The following is a 25,776-nucleotide window of genomic DNA, read 5'->3' as shown; positions in this document are numbered from 1 at the left end:
GAAGGCCTTCCAAACAGCTGCTTAAATGTTATATATTTCTATGGACTAGCTGATAACACCATTAATGAAATGACTGCTTATTTTTAAGAGTACAGTATATTACTAAAAGTGATCATTTTAAGCTACAAAAAGGAAACCTTAAGTGATTATGGTTTTAATGGCTCTCACTTTCTCTAGGTCATTGGTTTTGGCACCATGGCTTGCATTGCTAGCTGGAAGATCCAACTTTAGACTAGAACACGCAACATCATCTTGCCTCTCCTCTAGTATACCATAGACTTGTGGACACCAGAATGGGATGCAGTATTCCAGCATCAGTCTTACCAGTGCTTTGTATAGAGGTAAAATCAGGTCCCAACTCCTACTCACTGCTCTCTTGTTTATATAGTCCATGCTGAGGCTGAACTGGTCACACAAAGGTTATATATTTTTGCTGCAGGACTCTCCCCCAGATGAAGCATGGAATACTATTGATTTTAGATCAAACTATAAATAGCTTAGAAAACATTCCCTCCTCCCCTCCCCCCCCCCCCCCCAACACAGTATTGTGGAGAACAAAAGTAGTGACTTGAGGAATGCTGCAGACCAAGCCCTAAAGTGGCTGGCATGTAATGAGCATACTGAATATTGCTGTCAGGCATTGGGCCAGCCGAGGTAGCAACTATCTTATCAGATAATGCTAGCACAGACATTAGAAAAGAGCGTAGCAAATAATTCATAGTAGATAATTTGTTCAGTTAATTTAGCCTGTATTTATTTGTGAATTGCTATGGTTTTACAATTTTCATGTATTTATTTTCACCTAATAACTTCAATGATTAAGTCTTCATCTGTGGATTGTTCATAAGCAAGTCATTGAGAGTCTTCTCTGCATAACGTTTGAGCACTCTTGGTCATGTGGCATTGTTTCTGTTTCCTCATTGGATGAGTATAACCCTTAGAATCAGATTTCTGGTTTCTATTCTTCTGTTGATTCCCTGAACATTCCTGCCAGTAAACTCATTCACAAGAAAATCTGTGGAAAGTGAAAGCACATATGAGGCATAAAGGATGCTGAAGTGAATTAACTCTTATTCAAGCAAATATTCAAGGTGCAAATCACGATGGTAGGAATGGCTTTGGTGAGATGAGATAAAAGCAGCTAAAGGTGCATAAGAGTGTGTGTGTGCCGGGGAAATCTTATGCATATACATAGATACATTTTTTGTAAAATCTGTTAAAGTTCAGTTTCTTGTCAGAAGGAGGAACAGAAATCTGAAATGTGCTATGAACATGCAAGTCAAATAACTTCAAGCTGAGCTGCAGCCCAAAGTAAATATGTAAGAGTTGTATTTATTGGTGAAATCCACACAGATGAAGAGCTTTGCTTTGTAGGCAACTACATTTAAGGCTATATTATTAAATAGGGAGCCAAACTGCAATTTGAAATAATCACACACAAATTAAACTAAGATATAATAGAAATTTATGTTCATGCAAGAAAGATAGACTTTTTTAAAGCTCGTTAGGCCTTGAAAGGGATTAAAAAAAAAAAAAAACCTCAACCGACTGCTTAAAGGTTATTGCCTTAATGAATAGCTATTAATGCTGTATGAACTGTTTATCTTTGGCTTTCAGATAAAAAACAAAAATACAGCATGTCACAGCTGCATGTGTTTTATTGTTTCTGGTCTACTGCAGTCTAAAGGAATCACTATGGCTGAAGCCTGAAAGGTTTGTCATCTCCACTACAAGTGGCCCAATGAGCACCTTTAATTTTCTTTCTATAGTGCACTGCATAAAGGCTGCCATCTGCAAGAAACTATTTAAGCTTCTTAATAAATTGGGAAATTGATGGCTTTTTTTAAAAAAAATTGACTGAGTTAGCACCATTAATACTTAAGCATTTTTCACAGTGCATAAATATGGCGTGGCATTTATTATAGACATTTATTAAAGCAACTGTCAACTTGAAATCAAATGAGTTAAAAGTAGTTTGAAGGACTGTCTCTGCCCCAAGTCTCAAAATTGCTGAAAATCACACTTCTCTATTTTTAAAAAAATGTTTGTCTTCCCCAATTGCTATGTGAAAGATCCACAAAAACAGGGAAAACTGCTACACAAATTCTGTCAAATACACAAAGTAAACAAAAAATAAAATTTCTTTCAGTGATACTGATCTTAGATGGTGCTTGTAACAACACAGGAAAATTTCATAAAAGATATTTTTAAGTGTCCTTTTAATTAACAAAGCTTCCTTGCTTCTAGGCTTTGATATCTATTTTGTTTATAGTCAGTTATTGGTGCTCCATGTATTTTGTGCCATGCTTCTTGAAACTCTCACACCCTGAGTTGTTGTGCCTGATACAGTGTGGTCTAAACTGAAACATGAAAGCAGTTTGCAATTAGCTCGTCCACTGGCCAATTCCAGTGTCTGCAAAATGTCTCACTGGGAGCTCAGCAGCCACTTTACATGTTATGTCATTTCAAACACTGTCAGTGATATGGAGATATTCAAAGCCTGCATTTAACAAGTGGGTGCTTTAATCAGGAAATATAAATTAATAAAGGGTGCTCTGGTACCACAGTTATGAGTGTTGTGAAAGAACCAGAATAGATTGGAGGGTGGGGGGAAGATAAGCAGGCAAATCCCTGGAAAGAGTTTTGGAATAATAGCAATGTCCAATCTGTAGGTGCTAAAGTAAAAGCTGCCTTCACAAGTTTCAAAGCCGTGAATGGATTAAGAAGAGCCATTGTAGTCATACATAGTGTATTACAAATTGGATCACAGCACTTACACTACATATAATATACATCACTTGTGTTACATGAAGTTTTTCTAAGTTACTAAAATCGTGGGGTGGGGACTGAGAATTAAATTAGGTCTGTCACATGCATTTTTCAGAATCCACTATATTGCTTTTTTATGACATTGCAAGACATTTTTCCATCTTTCTCCAGCACCACCATGATATGTGAAACCTGTCCACTTGTGTACAGCTAGAGTTAAATGGCAAAGGACGTTAAAGACAATAAAGGGCTCAAATAATTAGATGCACATTCTCTGCTTATCCTGGACAGTTAGTTGATGCAGTGGGAGATTTCATAGTAGACAGTCCTGCATATAGAAATGCAGCTTGAGCATAATCTGCTCCCAGATTCGCAGGCTGGATCTTGACTCTGATATTCTACTCTACACATGTATGTGTATAACTCACAATGATATCAGTGGAAGTTTTGCTTGTTGATCATTCTTGTAATTAAATTAGGAGGTACCTGAATACTATGATGAGGAGGGCCAGATAAGGAATTCTGTGCATAGAGGAAGAACAGACTTATCAGATTTGAAATCCATTGCATGGATGTTGCCCTTGATCTACCTAAGCCAAATGTAATTCTGCTTGTTTAGAAAGTTATTCCCTCAGTTAATGTATAGTGGTTTAATGCCTTATAGAACAGGATGCAAGCTACAATGCACTACCCATATATTCACTACCCCATGCAATGAAAGCCACCCTGGGTCCCATTACCCATCCTATAATAAATCCTGCTGGATGGTGGTGAAAGATGGAATCTGCAGGAGGTTTCCCAATTGCACATTAAAGTTAGGGGGGAAGTGAATGTTTCCCACCCCTCTTCCCGCACTGTACAGGCCACAAGAGACACTCACAAACCCCATGGGGTGTCTGCAATAGAGGCTTTATGCCCCCACCAGATCCCTGCTCATGGGGTAACAGAGCACAACAGAGGGGGCCTATAAGAAAAATTAATTCTTTCTAGTGCTGTACGATCTTTCCACTTTGATCTCCACAGGGCCAGTAAGGCCAAGCTGTATGTCATCCACCCACCTTTTCCCCTGGCCTGTCCTTTCCTCTCTTCTGGGCACAAATTCAGGGGGTGGGATCGCTAGCAATTAAAGTGAAGTGCTTGCCAGTTCAAGACTACTTTTTGGGGGGCGGGGGGAGAGGGCCCTGTGGTCTATAACAATGGTCACAGACGATTTCCCCCTTTTAGTATCTCCAGGCATTAAGGTCCCATTTCTGGAGGGGAACAAGATCTGAGCATATGTAATTGTAGTGTATAGAATGTGAGCCTTTTTAATGTAAACATACATGCTGGCTACCTCCTGTGATCGCTCTCCCCCAACATGCCATAAGGCAGCTGTTCCTAGGCTCACGATTCGAGTCCCATTATGTATACATCTACCCTTGTCATAACACTACCGCTAAAACACTCACGCCGCTTGGTCCCCATACATACTGTTAAGAGGGTGGAATTTAAAATGAAAAAGACTGTTTAAATAATGTCAACAGCCTGCCTAATTTCACAAAAGGAAGGAAATTCAAAGTTAAGGCTATGGGTATATTCTTATCTAGATGCCTGAGGATTTTTGTTCATGACAATATGCCCCTAAAATTCAGAGCTGTCCCTTATTGTCTTTAATTTCTCCCATTGTCTCTCTCCTTTTTTTATTAAACATCAAAGTGAATTCACAACAGAGAGTCAGCCTAGAATTTAATCCTCTAAATACCTTAGGAATAGAGGTTTAGAATAGAAGTACCAATATACACCCTTAAAATTTCAATGTAATATAAAAGAGATTCTAATCACAACAGATCATTACCAAGAAGAGTAAACCACTTTAAAAAAATTAAGTGTCTTAAATATAATAAAAAGGAATAATTAAGAATCAAACAGGAAGCTGCCATACTGACAATTTAATGATGCTGAGTAGGACTGAAAGAACTGGCTTTGCCATTAGAAAGCAGTAGAAATCTGACATTTTCAATATGGCACTAGGGTAAGTTCTGGTCATGTTTTTCAAGAGCAAAGGTAACCGCAGAAGCAATAATGGGGGGTAGGGGGCTATTTGTTTGTTTTTAACAAGAAAACTAAAAAAAAAAATGGTAGAACTCACCAAAAAAGAACCTCAACATGTTCTGGATTCCTACTTCTGTCTAATGGTGAATCTGGCTCATTCAGTTCTACTTTACCTCATCAGGCTGGGCTTTGTCCGGGAGTTGATTACAGTGCAACCCCCAGTGACAGCCCCATTCATTGAACGGAACTAATGAAACAGTGTCTGGTATTTCTTTTTTAAATTATTTTTTGAGATGTTCCCTTTTTTAAAAAAAAGTATTTATATCATGTCCACTGCATTATAACTAATTAAAGTATGTTTTCCATGAACTGAAGTATTACAATGATTGAAATGAGAACAGGAAATTTATAAACATACAGATATTTAGGAATGCATCCAAATCATGTCCTGTTTTTTAAACAAAGTTAAAATCTAATTTATACATGCACTTAGTATGACTGCACAGGGAAAAGAGGCAATTTCACGTGGAAACTGCTAAGTGCAGCCACTTGCACACACCGTGTCTAATCTGTGTGAGCAGTCGTGGTCGTTGCATAACCTTGTGTGCATTACATGTAAGCGTGTAACTAGATGCACAAATACAGGCATTCTTTGAATGCACCATCAACCTGTTAAAAAATAAATAAATAAATAAAAAACAGGCCGGGAGTATTCAGCACCAAGAATGTGAGGATACAGACTTAGTAAACTGCTAAAACACTGACTGTTTGCATGCGGGGGGATGATGATCATTTTTTTTTTATCATGACAGTTTATTAATATTGTCAACTATAGACAATGGCAGTATAATACATAGTGACACGTTGAGTTGTAACAAGGAATCATCCATACAGTCAACAAAACTGCATCAACAACATGCAAATAAAATACAAATGCAGAATCTCTGAAACACTGAACAATTGTTCTGAGTTATTTTTACTCCTTTACGCTGGAATTCTAACTCTCTGGTTTGGATCATTACCTTCTGCCTACATAAAATGCTTCCGTAGCTTCAATGAAATCATACGCTTAATCTCCTGTCCTAAATGGCTTTGTTACAAAGTTACCATTCTCTCTCTGCTCTCTTGCACTGAGTGAAGTGATTTATATATAGTGTATATACTGGGATCTTTGTGGGTGAGAGATGTTGAAAAATGTAGATCATTATTTTCATTATACTGTTACTCTGAGTCTCCAAATTAAGTATATGATAAATATTCAGAAACTATGGGCCAGGTCCTCAGTTGGTGTAAATGGGTGTAAGTGCATTTAAGTCAAGGGAGCTACACTGGTTTACACCAGCTGAGGATCTGCCCCATATTCTTGAACTAAAACATATATCTGAGTGACATGCATCTTGTCACCTATATAATGATGATGTCAAAAGGAAAAAATGTTGAAGGCACAATTTTTAGTAGGTTTTTTTTTTTTTTACCACTTACAGCACAGAGTCAAAGATTCTGAAGCTGGCTTTCAACTATCTGTATTCTGCTGCCATCCAGTGGTTTACATAAAACAATGTGATATTAAAAGAATGATTTTTTACGGTAAATCTTTGCTGTAGGGTATTAATAAAACATATGGACATTGTGAAGTATAAAAGGTGAGATCCCTTTTGTGGTGAGGGAGTGGACAGGTGTTTTACAAGAGTCACAATAACCTACCACCCACTAGCGCTAATATTTTACTTCATTTTTACCTGTTACCAATCTTGATTTGATTTCTGCTTGATAAACCTCAGAGATAAGTAGTATAAAACCATGAAACCACTAATAATACCGATGAGGATGAGGTAGCTTGCATAGAGAGGATACGAGTCCAGATTCATAGCCTGAATTACCTGTAAGCACAGACATCACAAAATAGTAATTAAAAACCTCTTTAAAATGGATGTGCAAAGTGTCACATCTCCTTAGTTTTGCTCCTCTTCCTTCCTTGCCCCTGGTGGCTTTTATGTTCTTATTTTCAATTACAGCAGGATCAGCTTTGTCACATCTCTCAACAAGTGTATCATTAGGAGGAACACAGCTCTATTTCTAAACGTTGTTATCCAACAAATGTGTAGCTGAGGTTTGTGAAGGGAATTATTGCTTTATTTGCTCTTTAAAAATCTATTTCATTTTCCCCCTCCCCAGATAGCAAGGCACCATGTAAATATTGTGACACAAATCTGCCACTGCATGGACCTGCCTCAAGCAGAGGCTACCATTTGTGCTGTATGATATGGTGTCTTCAGTATATGAACACACATCCATTGGAGGACCAAAGAGAGACCACCAGACTCGTTCCATTTAGCATCTACAGTAACAGGCATTCCAAAAATGAAATGCCAAGATATTCAATCACTACACCAGTGGCTCTCAACCTTATTCTTGCGGCAACCGGCACCCGTCCTTTTGTACTGCTTCAAGCACGCTTTGAAGGTTCCCTAGTAGAGGGGGAAACATATCTCAATCTCTTTCCCTCCCTCCTGTATGCTGGGATGGGACTAATTTAATATGGCTCTGTCAAACTCTGACCACTTCATTTCCCACTTTGCCTATGTAGGGGATCAGATAGCGAGTTGACAGGGAAAGGGAGCAGTCATATAATCCTACCAAACCATGGTGGTGATGCAGCTCAGGCTTATGCCAAAGGTCAAACAGCATGCACTATGGCTCCAATTTAGCAAAGTCAATGAGCATAAGCATGCCCTAAGAGTGCTTTGCAGAATCAAGGTATATATCATTTAGTCAACTACAATAATAAATGCCTTAGTAGCTATTCCTCAAATTATTTATCAAATATAAAAATCTCTCTGGGAGACTGACTTACAAGTTTCCCTGGGATTTGAAAGGTAACATTTCCAACGGTCATTTGGTATGTGAGTTCAGTAAACTGAATTTGCATCAGGCTTTCGTAACTCCATCTGACAAAAGATATTTTAGAAATCCAAAATGGAACTGGAAAAGATGGTAGGAGGGGTGGAGAAAGAAAGGGAGGAATCTGTCTTAATATAAACACACAAAATGAACCTATTATATCTAACGCCATGTCTATGTAGGTTGTAGGAATCAACATCCTCATATCAGCTAAGTCTTTGATTCGTTTGTCCACACAAATTAAATATGAATAAAAATGTGATACCCAAAACTGGATGAAGAATTGAGGATAGCAAAAAAAGGACTGTAGCTCTTTTGGAAGGCTTTTTGCACATCCCCAGTTGCTATAAGGTTTTTTGATTTGTTGGTTTGTTTTTATTTTATATATTTTACAGAGCCACTTTGTTCCAGTAATAAAATATAAAAGAGGACAGACTCAGATCAAATCTGACTACAATTTTAGGTTTTGTTTTAAAAACAAACAAGGCTTTACAAAATGTAAAACTAATAGAAAGGTCTCTGTGATTTTTGAAAATATTCCAATAAAGCTTTATTTAAATTGCACTCTAACAAATGCTTATTATGTAGTTCAGACATTGGAGTTCTGTCCTTGTGCTTTGAGAACCTGATATTGACTAAAACTGACCATAAACTGCTACTCTGAAACCAGTACAATTGAGACATCTATATTCATTGTACAAGTTGAGCTAAAACTAAATAAACATTATCAGTAAAAATAATGTTGATTTTTTTAAACTATTTTTCATTTAAGTTTTGTATCCTAAATTTCTTTTCTTTAAATATTTAACTTGACAGTTCAAATACTACAGTAGCAAAGCAACTCATATTCTGTTTCTATCTGTTACGTGACAGTGCTAAATTCTGTGTTAAAGGCTTTTTAAATTACACTTATAATGTAGCCTTGAGTGTAATTTGAATTTATCAGTGAGACAGGTTTTGTACTCATCTTTGAATTAGTTATATATTTACAAACCCTGGAACAGAACAAAAATAATGTACAGTACATATAATACATTCTTAAATAGTGCTTTTTATCCATAGATCTCAAAACATTGTAGATATTATTCCCATTTTATAGATGGATGGGGAAACTGAGGCACATGGTGATGAACTGTATTGTCCAACACCACCCTATAAGACAACAGAAGAGTTGTGATTAGAACCCAGGTTACCTGAGTTCCTGTCCAGTATTCTATCCACTAGGCCATAATGCCTCAAAAACATTGCCTATGATTTACAAAAGCTGTAAGTAGTTGTCAGTTATGACTGCACTTGCCAGTCTTACCTAGCCACAGGCTTTCTAGGCTTACCACGAAACCGCCACTCAGGAAGAAGGTTGTGAAAAGGACATTGCCAAAGAAGGCTGACAACTGCAGTGTTGGGAGCAGTGCTGCCATCCATAGTGCCATTGCTCGGGCACAGAAAACCACAAGCCAGACTGCCAGGAAGTTAAGGAGGAAATGTTCTGGTTCAGGATTGAGATTTGTCAGCCAGTAGATAGGAACGCCATAAATTATTACAAAAGCACAGTGTTCTGGGAGCTCCCCCAAAATCTGTTGACAGGAAAAAAACCACTGAACTTTCTCATATTAATATATGTATTTTTTAATATTTTGCAGGAAATAACCTATTAAAATGTGATCACCTTCGTCAGTGACACACTTAAAAAAAACAGAAAAAGGAGGATCCTAGCTAATTTTCCTTCTATTTCTAGTTGTGACATTTTCTATAACTAAAACCTAAAACTGACAGGCTTCTTGTTAAGGATTATATGCCTTGTTTTCTTACAGTTTGTCAGTTTCTGGGAATCTAAGACATTTCCCATAAAAGCTCATAAACCTGATGGCAATAATGCCACTAATGAGTCTCTGCAAATGTATTTTAGTTCAAATTCTGTTGAATCTTTACGATGAGTACACTTCAAATCATCCACTAGGAAGATCATTCGTCCCTTCTTCCTCGTTTTTGCCTACAGTTGGGGGCAGCACGTTTTGCAAACTAGTTAATCCAGGGGTTCTCAAACGTCATTGCACCGTGACCCCTTTCTGACAACAAAAATTACTACATGACCCCAGGAGGGGGGACTGAAATCTGAGCCCACCTGAGTCCTCCTGCCCTGGGGTGGGGGTGGGGGGGCCAAAGCCCAAGGGCTTCAGTCCCAGGCTGGGGGCCTGTAACCTGAGCCCTGACTTCCACGGGCTTCAGCTTCAGCCCCAGGTGGTGGCACTCAGGCTTCAGCTTCAGGCCTGGGCCCCAGCAAGTCTAAGCCAGCCCTGGCGACTCATTTTAAGGGGTTGCAACCCACTTTGGTGCTCCCGACCCACAGTTTGAGAATCACTGAGTTAATCCATTGGAAAACAAAAATATTAAATTTTTCATACATAAGTAATAAAAGGCATATGTAGTGATGTAATCACTTCACCCATGGGAGTTAAATAGGAGTGTACTTGAAGGTCACTTAATAATTCACCTCTACTGCTACGACTCATAAAAAACTGATATAATTTCATTGTGAAAACTGTGTTGTCTATGAACTACAAAGAATATTTTTTTTCCCCAGAACCACTCATGGGGGTTTTAAGTCTTGTTTGGGAATGGAAACCTAAATTACAGATGCTGTGGCGGGCAGAGCTTTCCTAAAGGAAGGGGTTAGCCTCAGCTCTGGCAATAACAAAGCATATTTTAAAAAGTATCTTTGTAATGTTTTTTCGGAAACAATTGTGCTCCATACATTTAATATGGTGGTTTTCTCCAATCACTATTGGGTCAAACAAAACTTGGCCCTCAAAGGTGAAAGATGAAATTGCCACATTCTATGTCACTTTTTTATGCTACCTACTTCTCAATCAAAGTGATGAGAAGGTATATAATGGATGCATGTACACCTAGCATTGCTATTTTGTGTCAGACTGCAGCATTTACAAAGATTCTTCTGTAACACGGGTCTCTTCATGTTACTAAACTCACAACAGCACTTCAACAATGATGTATGCAGAAAAAAAGGTATGTAAAACTATCCAAAACAACACATTTCCTTTTCAGTATTCCCAAAGTTGGCACCAAGTTGTGCTTCAGAACCAACTCCAGGCTTGTTATTTTAGAGACAATTTTTTTTAAAAAACCACTTTGGGAGCCAAAACTATGGATAGAAGCTCTTGAGGGAACAAATAATAAAACACATCCGTGGTCCAGCATCTGGAAATCATATAAATGCCATTTGTGTTCAGACGTGACTAACAGCAAAACTGGGTCACAAATAATTGCAACCACAAATTTATGCCACGGTGAGACCCCTTTAAAAATGTACCCCTTGCTGAACTCCAAGTCAAAGACGCATTGTGAAAGCAATCATCCAGTCTGATTTCTAGCCACACTCTCTAAATTATACACTTGAGTCATTGGACTTTGCCCCACCACCTCAACCAGGGGCAACCCGAAGTGAAAGTGATGGTGCTTGCTCTTCAATGATGTCTGTTTCCTATGAAACAACTATTGCCCATTGAAAACAAACATCTCTACCTTGATTGCCTAAATGGTAATGCTGACCTTGTTCTCTCACCCATTAGCACAGAGGGCAATGATAAGCCACAGCCCTCTTTAGTCAAAGACCCACTTTTACCATTTCTCTACTCGTGGGACTGGCCAGTAAATGGTGGAAGATTACACCTGCACCTCCAACAACACAAAAGGGCTCATTTTCCTTAAAGGGGGCAAGTGTGACAGCCCCTGCAGCCTGACAGCTCATTGGTTAGACAACAGAGAATAACTCCCCTAGTTTGATCTGACCTAAGGCTTTTCCATCTCCTACCCTATCCCACCCAGTGAGACTTACAAATCCCCTTGTTCCAGCAGTCTAAGAGTAGCCAGTGAAAGGATCCTCTTGGACCTTGACTACTTTCTGACCGAGGGCCAGGCTCATGGTTTATGGAGACAGATGCTTTAAGAGCATTGTGAGGCTTAATTAATTAGTTAATAAATGTTTGGGAAGCATGATGACTGCTGTAGATGACAGGCATGATAAGTGTGAAGTCTGAACAAAATTTCCTCACCCACACACAAGGCTTTTACTTTTCATGTTAAAACCAGATATACACTTTTCTTGACAGCTGAAACCAATTACCTTAGCAAAGAAGTAGGGAGTAACAGTATACATCCCATCTTCTAAATCATGATAAAGCATAGCTCTTTCTGAATGACCTACAGTATAAAACAGAAACAGACAGGTATATTTCATGCTAGAACTGCCCATAATCAATACATTTTTCATTAGCAATTTAAGTATTATTTTGTTTGATTGTCTTTAAAGCATTATCACTAAAACTGACAGACACTTACATTTTGCAATAACATCCAAAAGCACTGTGAAGGGGATTAGTGCACCTATCATAAACAACAGTGCTACTGTGTCCTGAATAGATAGCTTGGTTTTCTCATGACCATAGTATAAGAATCCAATTAATAATGACATTAGAAGGGCCTCAGATCCATGGATTAATAACGTTGAAAGATCTCTGAAGTCACTGGAGATTTGACGACTAAGAAAAACAACAACACTGACCGTAAGACACTATTATAGCTAATAATGCCAGTTAAACTACATTTAGATAATTTGGCCTGATTCTCTTATCATTGACACATATGGAACCACATTGACTTCAGATGGGACGAGAATTTGGCCTTTTAGACAGGAACATGTATAGTACAAATCAAAACTATTGTAACAAAACTCTGGCCAGCTAGCACTTCATGTTTCATCATTCTAGATAGCATGGTCATTGGGAAATTCATGGTAGAAGTGGGGATAGAAATCAGATCCTCCAGCTCCAAAATATAGATCCAATGGTGTGAGCTAAAGCAGAATCCTTGTTTACGGATAAATGACACACCGTTAAGTAATTCTGGCATGATCCAGCACAGAAGTGGGCAAACTATGGCCCACAGGCTGAATCTGCCCCGTGAGCCACACCACGCAGCTTGGCCCCGCTCCAGCCGGGGCGCAGGGTCAGGGGCTGTAAAAACGAGGCTTCCGGAAGCCGCAGCATGGCCTCGCTCCAGCTTCCACGCGTTCCAATGGAAGCTGCAGGGGCAGTGCCTGCAGATGGGGCAGAGTGCAGACCCACCTGGCAGCACCTACGCATAGGAGCTGGACAAGGGACATGCCACTGCTTCCGGGAGCCGCTTGAGGTAAGTGCAGCTCAGAACCTGCACCCTCTAAGCTTCCCCAGCCCTGATCCCCCTCCTGCTCTCCAAACCCCTTGATCCCAGCAGCCTCCTGCACCCCAAACCTCTCATCCCCAGCCGCACCCCAGAGCCTGCACCCCAGCCGGAACCTGTGCCCCTGCCCCAGCCCTGATCCCCCTCCCACCCTCCAAACCACTCAGTCCCAGCCCAGAGCACCCTCCTACACCCCAAACGCCTCATCCCCAGCCCCACCACCAACCCCAATTTTGTGAGCATTCATGGCCCGCCATACAGTTTCTATTCCCCAGTGTGGCCCTCGGGCCAAAAAGTTTGCCCACCACTGACCCAGCAGATAGTAGTGGTACTTCAGACACATTAAGCCAGTTAATTAAAATTTTTTGAGTAATTGTGAAAGTACTAGTGAATGTTACAGCCAACTACAGCAGCCACCACCAGTAACAATCATGCTAAAATAAGGTTAAACAAATCACATGCCTCATGATGTCTTAGTCAAAATGAGTTGATGAAATTTCTTGAATCCCCTTGCTTGGGGGAGCATGGTGCAGTTGGCTAGATTTATCAAGGAAAGGTGTGACTGCCTTCCTCTGAAGAATGAAGTAAGAGTGGCAGGATATGGGATGGACATATGGTCAGATTTGATATAACAACTGCTACATTCCAGTGTGACACAAACTCATGACCAGCTTTCTCCAGACTTTCAGCCTATGTTCAGCTTGCCCTTCATGCTTCTCTCTTAACATTCATTTCCTTTGCACTTTTAAATGTTATTCCTGCAAGACATCAGTTTCTTTTTAAAATAAGATTACCTGAATAATACAGTAAACTGCTTTAAGCCACCTGGTAACTGATCAGTTGAATGGGAATGCATGTTAATCACCTCTTCTGGAGTGAAAAGGGAACTGTTCAAAAGCAAAGAGAGAGAAAACGGAGTAGCGCAATTTCAGAAACTGTTTCAGATCAAGCATATCACGTTCTTTTTATAAATAACATTATTATTTTACCTTTGATCACTGTAAACAGTCGTCACACAGTCTCCTTCATTAGCTTTCCATAAGGAATCATCAAAATCTTTGACCTTCTCCCAGAACAACGTGGCAAGTGACCTTGCCCTTTTCTGACTTTCCATCTCCTTCTCTTTGCTCCGGTTATCAATGCTGGTCAAATCAACTGCAAGACATTATCTGATATGGGTCTACATACCTAAGATATGATAATTTACTCATATATGTATTGCTAGTAATAAATTTCATCGTCAATAGAACCTACCTAATTATAGCACATATGTATGATATGGTGTGACAGTGGTCACTCTTAAAATGTTTGTCAATTGCTCTACATAACTCAATACCATTACTTCAGTATCTGCAGTGTGTTCCCTAAATTTTCTCTAGACAACATGCAAATCCTGAATTAACATTATCTAATTGCCGAAGGAAAAAGTGGACGCTTTTCAGGTTGACACTACAACACTATATTTTACTATTATGGTATAAATACATTTTTTTTCTAGTTTGGGAATGCAAGCTAGTGGCTAGAGGGCTTAGTCTGCCCTTGCATGCCCCATTTGTTACATACAGGGGCTCTGAGTGTCCCCAACAGCTCCCTCCCCCTCTACCACTGTACCCTCTTCTTCCCCATTCCAAGGGCTCCATGTGCCTCCCCTCCTCCCGTATAAAGGTCCCCCATTCTCTTCTCCACCAGGATTCTGCGTGTGCTCCTTTTCTCCCTTGCCCCTCAACCATCCTTATTTATTTATTTACCTGTCTGGGAGCTAAGTCATTCAGGGTGTCAAAATTTTAAACTGAGATGGGGAGATATATGTTAGTGGCTGCCATCAACAGGTTCTTTGCTCTATAGACAATTACAGGGGTGGTTGAAGGGAACAAGTCTGCTAACCAGATATCGGGACTCTGTGTGTCCCCATTTCTTCCTTCGAGTTTTCCAATTTTCCCCCAAATCAATAGGGGGAACATGCCCATTGAGACATAGAACATTTGCTAAAATTTTGGAATTGATCAGATGCAGTGTTCAAATGTTATCCCATCCCATCACATCCAAATGCCCAAACAATCATAGTTCAACAATCAAGTTGAGCGTAGGGGCATACAAGCTTGGCCAGCTATGGTTTACAGAATGATAAATTACACTGCATAAACAGATGATCAAGGCTCAGGGCAAGGAGCAGATAACCTGCAAATTTGACCATGATTGTTCCATGAGTCCATAGGCAGTCTAAACAGATTACTCCATGAACGAAGACACAATACATTACATTTAGGATGTGATCTCTCACTTTAGGATGTGATCAGCTAATTTACAGTATTCAGATTTGAGACAAGTAGCACTAAATATCTCCAGTGCTCCCTGTACACAGGATAGGATGAAAGATAAGCTTTTGAAAATCTCCACTAAAACACTATTTTTTTCTCCGCTATAGCACCATTTTCCCCCAAGTAGAAGGGCTGGAATCCTTCAGACACTCCATTTCTCCATACCCATTAAGGCTGACAGATCAGAAATCTGGAGAATTTAAGCGAATATACAAACCCTTCGTTGTATATTAATGAATATGCAACCCATTATTTAAATAATTTGCAGTAAATATCCTGGTGTAGGGCTAATAAGGTCGTCGCATGGACTGAGCTGCTGGAATAGAGGAATAGTTGTGCTCCTGACTGCCTCTGGCAAACCCCTGGTTGGTGGCCAGGTAAGTCTGGCTACTCCTTGTCCTGGACTAGGTGGAGGGTTCTAATTGGTCTTCCAGCTAGGGTTCCAATTTTGGTTGGACATATGCCTGGAGGTTTCATCAAATGACATAATCTTTAATTAAAGACTCATCTTTAATTGCTGGAGACTCCAGGACAATCCCAGAGGGTTGGCAACCCTACTTCCAGCCCCTGCTACTGACCCTGAGCTGGGGAATCTGGCTGCTACCAGCTGGAGAACACTTCGGGTGCCCAGCTAAGGAGGCTGCCCCAGGCTAATGGGAGGGGGGTTCTGGCTGCTGCTGTTTGGCTGCTACTCACAGGCCCTTGTGGCCAAGGAGAGAGGACTAGAGACGTGCCCAGTGACACTCTAGCCATAGTTCTGCATGTGTGGACACCAGTGTGTTTGGAGGGCTACACTCAAGGTAGCGTCTCTGTGGTCAGCATCCTGAAGGACACTAACCACAAAGATCTTGCCTAGAGAAGGCCAAATCACAGGGAGACTTCCCAGAGTGCCTCTGAGACAGCGTCTCCTCAGGTGGAGGTGCTGTTCACCCTGGGCGCAGGCCTGGGGTGGGGCAAGCCTCATTGTGCTCCAAGTCCAGGCCTCCACCAGTGACTGTAGCTTTCCTTCCCTGAGTGCTGGAGCTAGCTCCCCCAGCACAACTCCAGACACACCTAGAGGGGTCACCCTGCAGCAAGGTGGCCTAAGTCCGCTGGGCCCCAGCCGACTGGGGACCACAGGATTGAGCATCTGACTCAGAGTCCTGCAGGGTAAGATTTTCCCTGAGCTGCACATAGCCCTCTGAGCCACTGGGGCATGGGCCAGGCAAAGCCAGGAGTAACACCTCCAAGAAACTGGCAACTCCAGGGAGGAACCTGGGACAGTGACTTCAGATTTCTTTGCCAAGAGGAACAAAGTACTGGCAGTTCGCCCCCCCCCCCCCCCCCAAGTATCCCACAACAGGGAAAACAGGGAACTTCTATAGCCCCCATAATGCTCCCCCGCCCAGGAAGTAGTGAAGTTACTTACCTTAGGAAACCAGTTTCCCACCCTGGAAACCAGAAGGTAAAGAGATCTCTGAAGAAGAGCAACTGATTGGCTCCCTTACTTTGTACTAGGTGCAGAAAGCTCCAGAGCATGTAAAATGTGGGACTAACCGTGTGTGAAACAAAGCAAGTACAAACATTAGCCATACTTTGCAGGAGTGGATGGATTGTCATATACAGTTACTTAAGGTTGGTTTTGCCATACGGTTCCACTTATTTTTAAACTGTTACTCCATCAAAGAATAACAAAAGCTCTGATACAGCATTGGTTTATAAGTCACCTATCGGACAGTATCCAAATGTAATTCAATAAAAATCAGTGCATTACATAAGCTTATGAAAATAAATGATTTCATGCACCCCATTTGTATTTGTTTAATCACATTTGATACTAACCATAGAAATCTGCAGGATTGCTGAATTTTGGGCAGGGATAGCCTATTTCTGTGAAATATTGGACCATGTTCCGGGCTGTTCCAGAATAGATGGTAGTTCCAGAGGTCATCAGAAGAACTAAATCGAAGAGTTGGAAGATATCTGATCGGGGCTGGTGAACTGAAAGGAGAACTAATCTGTTTCCTCTGGCAAGCCTGGATAGTGTAATCACAAGATTGTGAGCAGTAAAACTATCTAGTCCAGATGTGGGTTCATCAAGTATCAGTATTCCTGTCAAAGAGAAAAGGCGATGATGGGAAGCATTGTTTGATTTTGTGTTGCATGTGAAATGGCACCAGTACGTAAAATCGTACTGATACATTTTTAAAGATTTTTTTAAAGCAGCAAGATCAAATATTGTTTAACAAGGAGAAAATTCCCTTCCCTAAAGTTCTTTCTCCACATTACCAAACCATTTCCTGTAGTCCCAATCCTGCTCCCACAGAAATCAATAAGAATTGGCATTGACTTTCAATGGGAGTAGATTTAGGCCCCATATTTTAATTTTAATCTCCAGTGTTTTTCTCCTAACTTCCAGCTTTATATAATAGATACAAGAACGTAACAGTAGTCAGTTCTGTATCTTTCCATGTACAGTAACTTGTCACTTAAAGTCGTCCTGGTTAACGTTGTTTTGTTGTTACGTTGCTGCTCAATTTGGGAACATGCGTGTTTAAAGTTGTGCAATGCTCCCTTATAATGTTGTTTGGCAGCCGCCTGCTTTGTCCACTGCTTGCAGGAAGAGCAGCCCGTTGGAGCTAGCTGGTGGGGCTTGGAACCAGCCTGGACCAGCAGCCCCCCTATCAGCTCTCCTAAGTTCCCTGTGCAGCAGTCGCCAAGCAGGCTATCAGTTGCTGGGCAGTTCAGGTATCCCTCCCCCCCACTGCCGTGTGCTGCTCCTGCCCTCTGCCTGGGAGCCTCCTGCTTGCTGTGCAGGGGTGGGGGAAGACGGGGGCTAATGTCAGGGTGTCCCCCTCCCTGCTCCTGCTTATCCCATCTCCATTGAGCGGGGCTGGGGGAGGCACACAACAGGGCTCAGGATGGAGGGAGCTTGCTGGTTGCAGCTGCTTTCTCAATTTCCTGATCTACTTAAAAAGGCAGTGTACTTAGAGTGCGGTCAGCATACTTAAAGGGGCAATGCGCATCTCTCTCTCCCACACACAGGGTGTGTGTCTCTGTCTCTGTCTGCCATGCTGTCTCCCCTCCCTTCATTTGTGCTGCCTTGTAGAGTGTGAGACTACATTAACAAAGTGTTAACCCTTGAGGGCTCTGCCGAGTGCTAGTTCATCATTTAGCACTAAGGCATTCCCCGGGAAATATCCCACCCTCTTCCACCCTCTGACTCCACCACCTCAACCAAGCTTCACAATCACCATTGTTGTGTACAGTATTAAATTGTTTAAAACTTATGCTGTACATATATATATATATATATATATAATATAGTCTTTTGTTTGGTGAAAAAAATTTCCCTGGAACCTAACCCCCCTATTTACATTAATTCTTATGGGGAAATTGGATTCGCTTAATATCATTTCGCTCAAAGTTGCATTTTTCAGGAACTTAACTACAACATTAAGCAAGGAGTTACTGTATGTTACATGAGATGTAGATTCAGTGTGGTTAGAGTTTAGGGTAATACTTCTACTCGTATTCTTTGTGTTCAGACCACTTGCATCGAGTCACACAGTGTCAGGGTGCGTAAACGCCTCAAAACCAGAGAGCCAAAGTTATAAAAAATAAAATAAAATAAAATAGGAGCATGAAAGTGAAGAGAGGAGAAATAAGTTCTACATTAATATTTTCTATCTGAAGGTTTCTTTGCAACTGGTTGTTGAAAACTCAAGTGAGATAATGTCAAACATTTTGAGACCTGGTATTATTCACTATTTATATTACCATAGCACCGACTGGCCCCAAGTAGTATCAAGTGCTGTACAGGCACACACAAAATCATGGACCTAGATCCTAAAAGATATTTAGGCATGTAGCTCCCACCTAAAACCCTTTGAGGATCTGGACCATGGTTCCTGCCCTGAAGAGCTTATTATGAGTAAATATAGAGTTTGAAGTGCTAAAAAGGAAAAATTTGTATTTAATTTTTCTTTTCCTGGAAACAGAAAATGTTTTGCATTAATACATACCTCTTTTCCTGAGCAGCACATGCTGAAAAACATTTTTTTTTGCCTTTCCTGTAATTGTGGAAAAAATAGCCTTATCTACACTGGGAATATTCAGACCCATGTTTCCTAAAGAAGGCAAGGGTACTGATAGAAACTTCAATGTAGACATGGATTAGGCTTTATTACCACCATGTTGGCTAGTGAGAACAGGTGTAAAGAACAACTTAGCCTGCCTGAGTTTTCTGTGCATTGCAGTTTTCACTGCCTGGGGTAATTTACAAATCTGAAAAATCCTAGTGTAGCCACAGGCACTGAGATTACCATCTAGTACCCTGATCCTACAGATTGTTACTAACATAATCTTTACTCTCACAAGTAGCCCAGCTGAAGTCAACAGGACTACTAGTATGCACAGGAGTTTGAAAGACTGGGCACATAACACTGGAAAGGAGATTACAAGATGTGGGTTCTGATTCTGATGCCACTGAAGTTAACAGAAATTCTTATGGTGACTTAAATGGGAGCAGATTAGGTCAATAAACTGCATAATAAAGCCACTAATGTCCAAGTAAATAATATTCCTTGCTTGTATTTAAAATGTAAATAGGCACAATTGCTGCAGCCAGTGGGGTGGGGGGTGGAGATATTTCCCTTACTAATGTAAACCCCCTCCTCCCCCATCTGGTTTTGTGGTTTAATTAAGATGAATGACTTTATGCTCACCAGGGTTCCATAGCAGCTGCACTCCAATGCTTACCCTTCGCCTTTCTCCCCCCGACACACCTCGGATGTATTCATTCCCTACTCTTGTGTTTGCACACTGTCGTAACCGCAGTTCTGCTATAACATCTTCCACCTGGTGGTTCCAGGATAAAGCAAGGGTTAGTTGTTTAATCATTAAGTATAATGCACAGTCCAAAATTACGTTTGGCTTTAATCGTCATTCAAATATTACTGTGCTATCTGATCAATAGCCATTTAAAACAAACCTTGACTTTCTCAGAGGTAACATTTTCTAAAAATTCAGCAATTCATTTCTCATTTTAGCTTCCATAAAGCTTTCCCTAAATTGCCATTTGGAACAACTGCAGCCTTCTATCTGGGAGCAAAAAAAATTAAAACCTATTTATAAGCAAAAATAGACAAATCAAACTTTAGACTTTATGACTTACACAACAAATGCCCAGTTCAATTTAACTGTTCTTACCCCAAACATACTTGGATAATTATGTCAAATGCATTTCTGACAACTTTATTTTTTCCCCAGCAGCTCTAATTACCCTTTTTTCCCTTTGTGAGTCTGAAAAAGTCTTCGGGAGCCGCAGTTTTGCAACGAATGATAATGTTTCTTTGACAGTTAGGCTGGGTATTAGTCGATCATCCTGCCGCACATGTGCAATGCATTTCTTAACAAGCTGGTGAGTACTGGGTTGTCCATTGATTATGATTTGGCCAGACTTAATTTTGCCACCATGATCTCGACAGGTTATCACATCAAGTAAGGATGTTTTTCCACAGGCTAGAAAAATCATAATTTAAAAAGTTAAAAATCTCTCTGGGTCAAATTCTAGAGCAGTTCCATTTGGTCACAAAAATGAGGCAAATGTTTTTGCCACATTCATGTGCCTCCATATTCACCCCCATCCTAAGCCCTCTCTGTAGCTTATTTCAGAACCCCTGAAGGAGAACAGCCTGTGAAGGAGACCTGAGTTCAAGTTTGACTGTTTGTTTTGAGCCAAAGGTTTAGGACATCTTTAGAAGTTATAATGTGAGCTCTTAGGCTAGAGCAGTGGTTCTCAGCCAGGGGTATGCTTTCCCCTGGGGGGTATGCAGAAGTCTTCCAGAGAGTACATCAACTCGTCTAGATATTTGCCTAGTTTTACAACAGGCTACATAAGACACTGGAAAAGTCAGTACAAACTAAAATTTCATATGGGCAACAACTTGTTTATACTGCTCTCTATATTATATGCTGAATATTCCAGTTGATTAATTTTATAATTATATGGAAAAAATTAAAAAGTAAACAATTTTTCAGCAATAGTGTGCTGTGATACTGTTGTATTTTTCTGACTGATTTTATAAGCAAGTGGTTTTTAGGTGAACTGAAACTTGGGGGGTACGCAAGACAAATCAGACTCCTAAAAGCAGTACTGTACAGTAGTCTGGAAAGGTTGAGAGCCACTAGGTTAGAGGACTACCAGCGAGACTGCTGCCTCATGAGGAATGGCACTAATTGAATTCCAAAGATGCCTGAAATCTTCAAAACCCCAACCCCACACCCCCCATAACAAAGTTATGAACTGAAGTTTACCACATATGTAATTATACATATTTTTGGCTCACCATGGTCTTGATCGTGTGGTGACTTGAGAATTCTGTCCCTGATCCAGCAAAACACCTTTTACACAGGCTTAACTTTAGGCACAGGAGTAGTCCCATTGGCCTCAGGGGGTTCTGCATGGACATAGGGTCCACACTACTGGATCTGATTGCAGGACTTGGCCTAAATTTGTATTATAAGCGTGCTTTGTGGAATGAATTGTGAACATGAATAAATATGGTGGTTTTTAAACAATGCAATATTGGCTCACACTTAGGGGGAACAAGACTAAAATAATGGAAGCAAAATGACATTTGGAAATAAATAACAAATGTCTTGTTCTCTCATGTTGTGCAATATAGTTTGTAAACATGCACACAGTTCCTTCATTATTAATTATTATTATTTTATTTATTATTTCATGTATTGCTGCTCTTCATTTTAGAAGATTAATTCCCTGCTTGATGATTTGAGGGTTTTTTATGTAGGTGTTTTTTTTAAAGAAATCCATCCATTTGCAAACCATATATCAATCCACTTGTGACTGACACAGTGATTACTAACAATAAAGTGAAACCCCTCAGAAATTTTGACCAACCTCACTAAAGTATTTGATAAAATAGTTAATAAACTTTTTTTTTAACTGTTTAAGACCAGTTAGGTGAATGGGGTTTGTGCTCACTGTAAGCTACTTAACAAATACACAGCAATATAATATTGTTCCATCCAAAGCTCTTTTATCAGGGAGGATTCCCAAAGTACAACTTTGTTTTGAAAGCAAATCGCAGACCCACACAACTCCAGGAAGCAGGTGAATTATGGAGGAAATTCCACTGACCTCCGCAGTAAGACAGGCTGTGGACATAAGGTGGAAGTACTGCCACTGCACACGCTCAGCGCTGGCTGAGGTCAGGATAGCTATGTATTCTGGTCAGAGCTGTTGATCGCTCACTTTTGGAGGTGGGCCAGCCAGTGCAAGGCCCCTTCACTCCCAGCAGTGCAGGGACTGCGGGCACCTTGCATTGTTCCAGGCAGACCCAGGAAATCTGGCCCATAAAATCAAATGATGAAAAACCATCCTTTAAGAAACTGTGTGGCAAGCATATGTACAAATCATGACAAAAATTCTTTCCCAAACAAAATCTAACTGTCTTCTGCTGGGGGCCCACCGTATATTTTTTATGAGCATACTGCAGCGATGTATAACATATATTTCTAGGGAGTGTTTCTCTGTTGGATGGTTATATATCCTTTGGCATTCAAGGGCTTCAGTAGTGCTGTTGTCATCTATTGTATATTTTATTGTAAAGGCTTGGTCAATGCAGTAAAGCTTTCAGTCCTACCAGAGCTTCCTATAATAGCTAGCATCTGGCCACTTTGAACTTTAAAGTTCAGATTCTGGATTGCTGGCACATGGGAATCTGGGCCTGTGTTCCACATCCAAGGCATTTTCATCTCTGCTAGGTTCTCATACCAGGGAATCTGAGATGCCATGTTAACCTAATGTAAATAAATAGAAAAAAAAGCCCTCCATTCAGAAAGTCAATACTGTAGCAATAAATATTTTAAAAAATTAAGATATTACAAAGTGGAAAATGCATGAAAATAGCTGCAACCAACCTGATGCAAATTCTCAAAACTATGTTTTAGCTAATTCCATTTGCCAACCATGCATTGTTTCCATATATTCTTTCTTATCGTTGATTGATTGCCAAACTGGTTGATTACCAAATATCTGTCTGTCTCTCTAGAATAAAAGATACTGTGTATTTGTCTGTTTGAAAATGCAAATACTGCCCTGCCCTTTACCCAATATACACAAAGCATTAACGCTTTGCAAACTGAATTTCTTCTTGTTAAATCAACGGGCATGATTTGTGAGGTCTGTGGCAGCTATTTAGTATTTTGCAACTCTCTGTCCAGCGTAGGGTATGTTCCTGAGAGAAAGGAGACATAACCCTTCACGCTGGTGATCCCCAGTTGCCACAGTAGCCCCCTGGATTTTGGTCATCTAGGCGTAACTTCAAGCTGCCCTGAGCCTGCCCAGATCAGGAGAACACTAAGGTGGCTGTCCCACCCCTTAGCGGTGTGAAGTATATCTCAGCTGCAACTGAGGATCTTTCTAGCCCACTATTTAAAATGCAGCCAAGAACCTGATCCTGTATTTACCATGCACCCAAAACTTCCACGGCTTCAATGATGTTTGTGTGTACAACAACTGTAAGATAAGGTCCCAGTTGCTATATGTAATTTAACTCACGTTACTTTTTACAGTGTCTAAATGTTACAAGCAGGAAATTGTTGTATACATTAGCAAGATAAAGTAGACCTTGTACCTGGTAGTTGAGCTCTCTGACCTCTAGAACATTTGATTTGCCACTGTAGGTGAAATACAGATTGTTTTCCTCTTCAGAGCAAAAAATACTGTCTCTGAATCTCCTCTTTGCCTATAGGAATTATTAGAAAATTAATTACAACTCACTTCTCTCTCTCTAAACAGCATTTAAAAAATGAGAGGCAGCAAGGGAAATGCTTTCAATGTGTAATAATAGTACAATTGATTTAGAAAAGGAGTACTTGTGGCACCTTAGAGACTAACCAATTTATTTGACATAAGCTTTCGTGAAAGCTTATGCTCAAATAAATTGGTTAGTCTCTAAGGTGCCACAAGTACTCCTTTTCTTTTTGCGAATACAGACTAACACGGCTGTTACTCTGAAACAATTGATTTAGTTACTGTAGCACAAAATGTAAAGAGTTGAAATGAGTTACCTCTGTCTAGTACCTGGAAAATTACTCTGAACTAGGGGGGTGTGAAAAACTCAAAGTGCAATTCAAAGGAATATGTGGTGAGTTTTTGGTTCATTTATTTGCTTGCTTGTTTGTTTTTTGTCTGGACTTAAACATGTCCACTTTCAAAATGAAAATGGACCCAATTTCATTCAACCTTGGTCCTATTTCTGAGCAAAAATGCACAAGAAGTTTTGAAATTTTTATTTTTAGCTTCTCCTTACATAGTTAAGCAGGTCCTGTTTAGCCCAGGCAGTCTTCAGACTTAAGTGGGGGAGAGCCTGCATGCCTGCAGTTCCTACTTCTAACTCCCTGTCCTCTTCCAGAATCTTCCTTTTTCCTTTGAGCTATGGGCCCAGCTTTCATCCAGTCTTTATTCCTGATTTCCCCCTCGTCCCCCAAGACTATCCTCTCCACTTCCCTTCATTTGCCATGATCTGGACAGACCGGTTTATTCCCCTCCAATCTACCCCTGTTCTGAGCCAGACATTGGTTGGAGGTGAAGCTTCAAAGGAATTCACACATGTATTATCTTTGGAATATGTTGATTGGGCTTATCTAAAGTAATTGTCCGCACTTCCTGCATACAGCCAAACTTCAGATCAGGTCTGACTTAACCCTTTGAGTCCAGGTAGATAGCACTGCAAAACTGAGCCCGTAAATCAAGGCACATACTATTCATAGAAACAATACAGAAACCACCCACGATTGCTGAAACAATTTCAAACAGCAGCTTCTCATAACAGAAAAGTATATTAAAGTCACTTTCTATATAGTAACACTCCCCAGCAAATGCATTAAGTTAATTTTAGTATGTATATGGCCCCTACCACTGATATCTGAGTGCCTTTTGCATGTTAATGCATTTATCCTCCCAGCACTCCTTTGTGTGGTGTGGAAGTTATATTATCCCTTCTTTACAGCTGGGAGGACTAAAACACAAGTTTACACAGGAAGTCTGTGGCAAAACCCAGAATAGAACCCAGATTTCATGTGTCCCAATCAAGTGCCTTGACCACTAGCCCATGTTGCTTCTCTAAGGGCTATATATTGCCTTCATTCCACATTCACATGCAGATGGAGGACATCATATGTCAAATCCAATTTGCTGTTTCATATATCTAGCGCTAAATGCTGTTTGCAGGAGTTTCCCCTTCAATTCTGTATGAGCTCCACTCACCGACAAATCCAGATCTGTATCCTGGCTCCCAATGGCATGCTCCGATGGGACTTTTTCAGTCATTTCTTTCATATTTGTGATGGAGCTTTCTCTCCGTATTGCCACTTTCTTTTCTGTTTTTAAATATTGTGCTTACTGTGGAAATCCTTCTCCTCTTGGTTTTGAGCTTGACCCCCTTCCAAGACCCCTACACAAATATAGCCGGTGTTTCTCCTGACACTCTGGGTCTCTCTGGTCTACATGTCT

General features: G+C 40.4%; 1 protein-coding gene across 2 annotated transcripts; it reads right to left on the bottom strand.

Annotated features, from left to right (window-relative positions):
* Nucleotides 1–750: 750 nt before the first annotated feature.
* Nucleotides 751–25,769, bottom strand: ABCG8 (ATP binding cassette subfamily G member 8). Of its 2 annotated transcripts, none has more exons than XM_074949355.1 (14): nt 25,531–25,769; nt 23,897–24,007; nt 22,904–23,060; nt 20,518–20,756; nt 19,961–20,093; nt 17,076–17,345; nt 13,926–14,091; nt 13,731–13,823; nt 12,058–12,257; nt 11,843–11,919; nt 9,008–9,275; nt 7,655–7,782; nt 6,540–6,680; nt 751–1,015 (listed from the first exon to the last, which is right to left on the bottom strand). In XM_074949355.1, exons 1-13 carry the CDS (start codon nt 25,600–25,602, stop codon nt 6,543–6,545), a joined length of 2,052 nt encoding a protein of 683 aa, XP_074805456.1. In that variant the 5' UTR covers nt 25,603–25,769; the 3' UTR covers nt 751–1,015; nt 6,540–6,542. The 2 variants fall into 2 exon arrangements, with proteins under 2 accessions (XP_074805456.1, XP_074805455.1); XM_074949354.1 differs by having other exon boundaries at nt 6,620–6,680.
* Nucleotides 25,770–25,776: the final 7 nt, after the last annotated feature.

Source organism: Natator depressus, chromosome 3 (assembly GCF_965152275.1).
Source record: "Natator depressus isolate rNatDep1 chromosome 3, rNatDep2.hap1, whole genome shotgun sequence".
Taxonomy (NCBI): Eukaryota; Metazoa; Chordata; order Testudines; family Cheloniidae; genus Natator; species Natator depressus.
The sequence above is the reverse complement of the archived record's forward strand: the minus strand, read 5'-3'. Positions and strand labels throughout refer to the sequence as shown.

Excerpts from the sequence above, each read along its gene's own strand:
- ABCG8 (XM_074949354.1), bottom strand. The coding sequence starts at position 25,602 with ATGAAAGAAATGACTGAAAAAGTCCCATCGGAGCATGCCATTGGGAGC. Across the intron at positions 13,824-13,925 it reads ACTGTTTACAGTGATCAAAG|TTCCCTTTTCACTCCAGAAG; the intron begins GTAAAATAATAA and ends GCTTTTGAACAG. Across the intron at positions 11,920-12,057 it reads TTTGGATGTTATTGCAAAAT|GTCATTCAGAAAGAGCTATG; the intron begins GTAAGTGTCTGT and ends TTTATACTGTAG.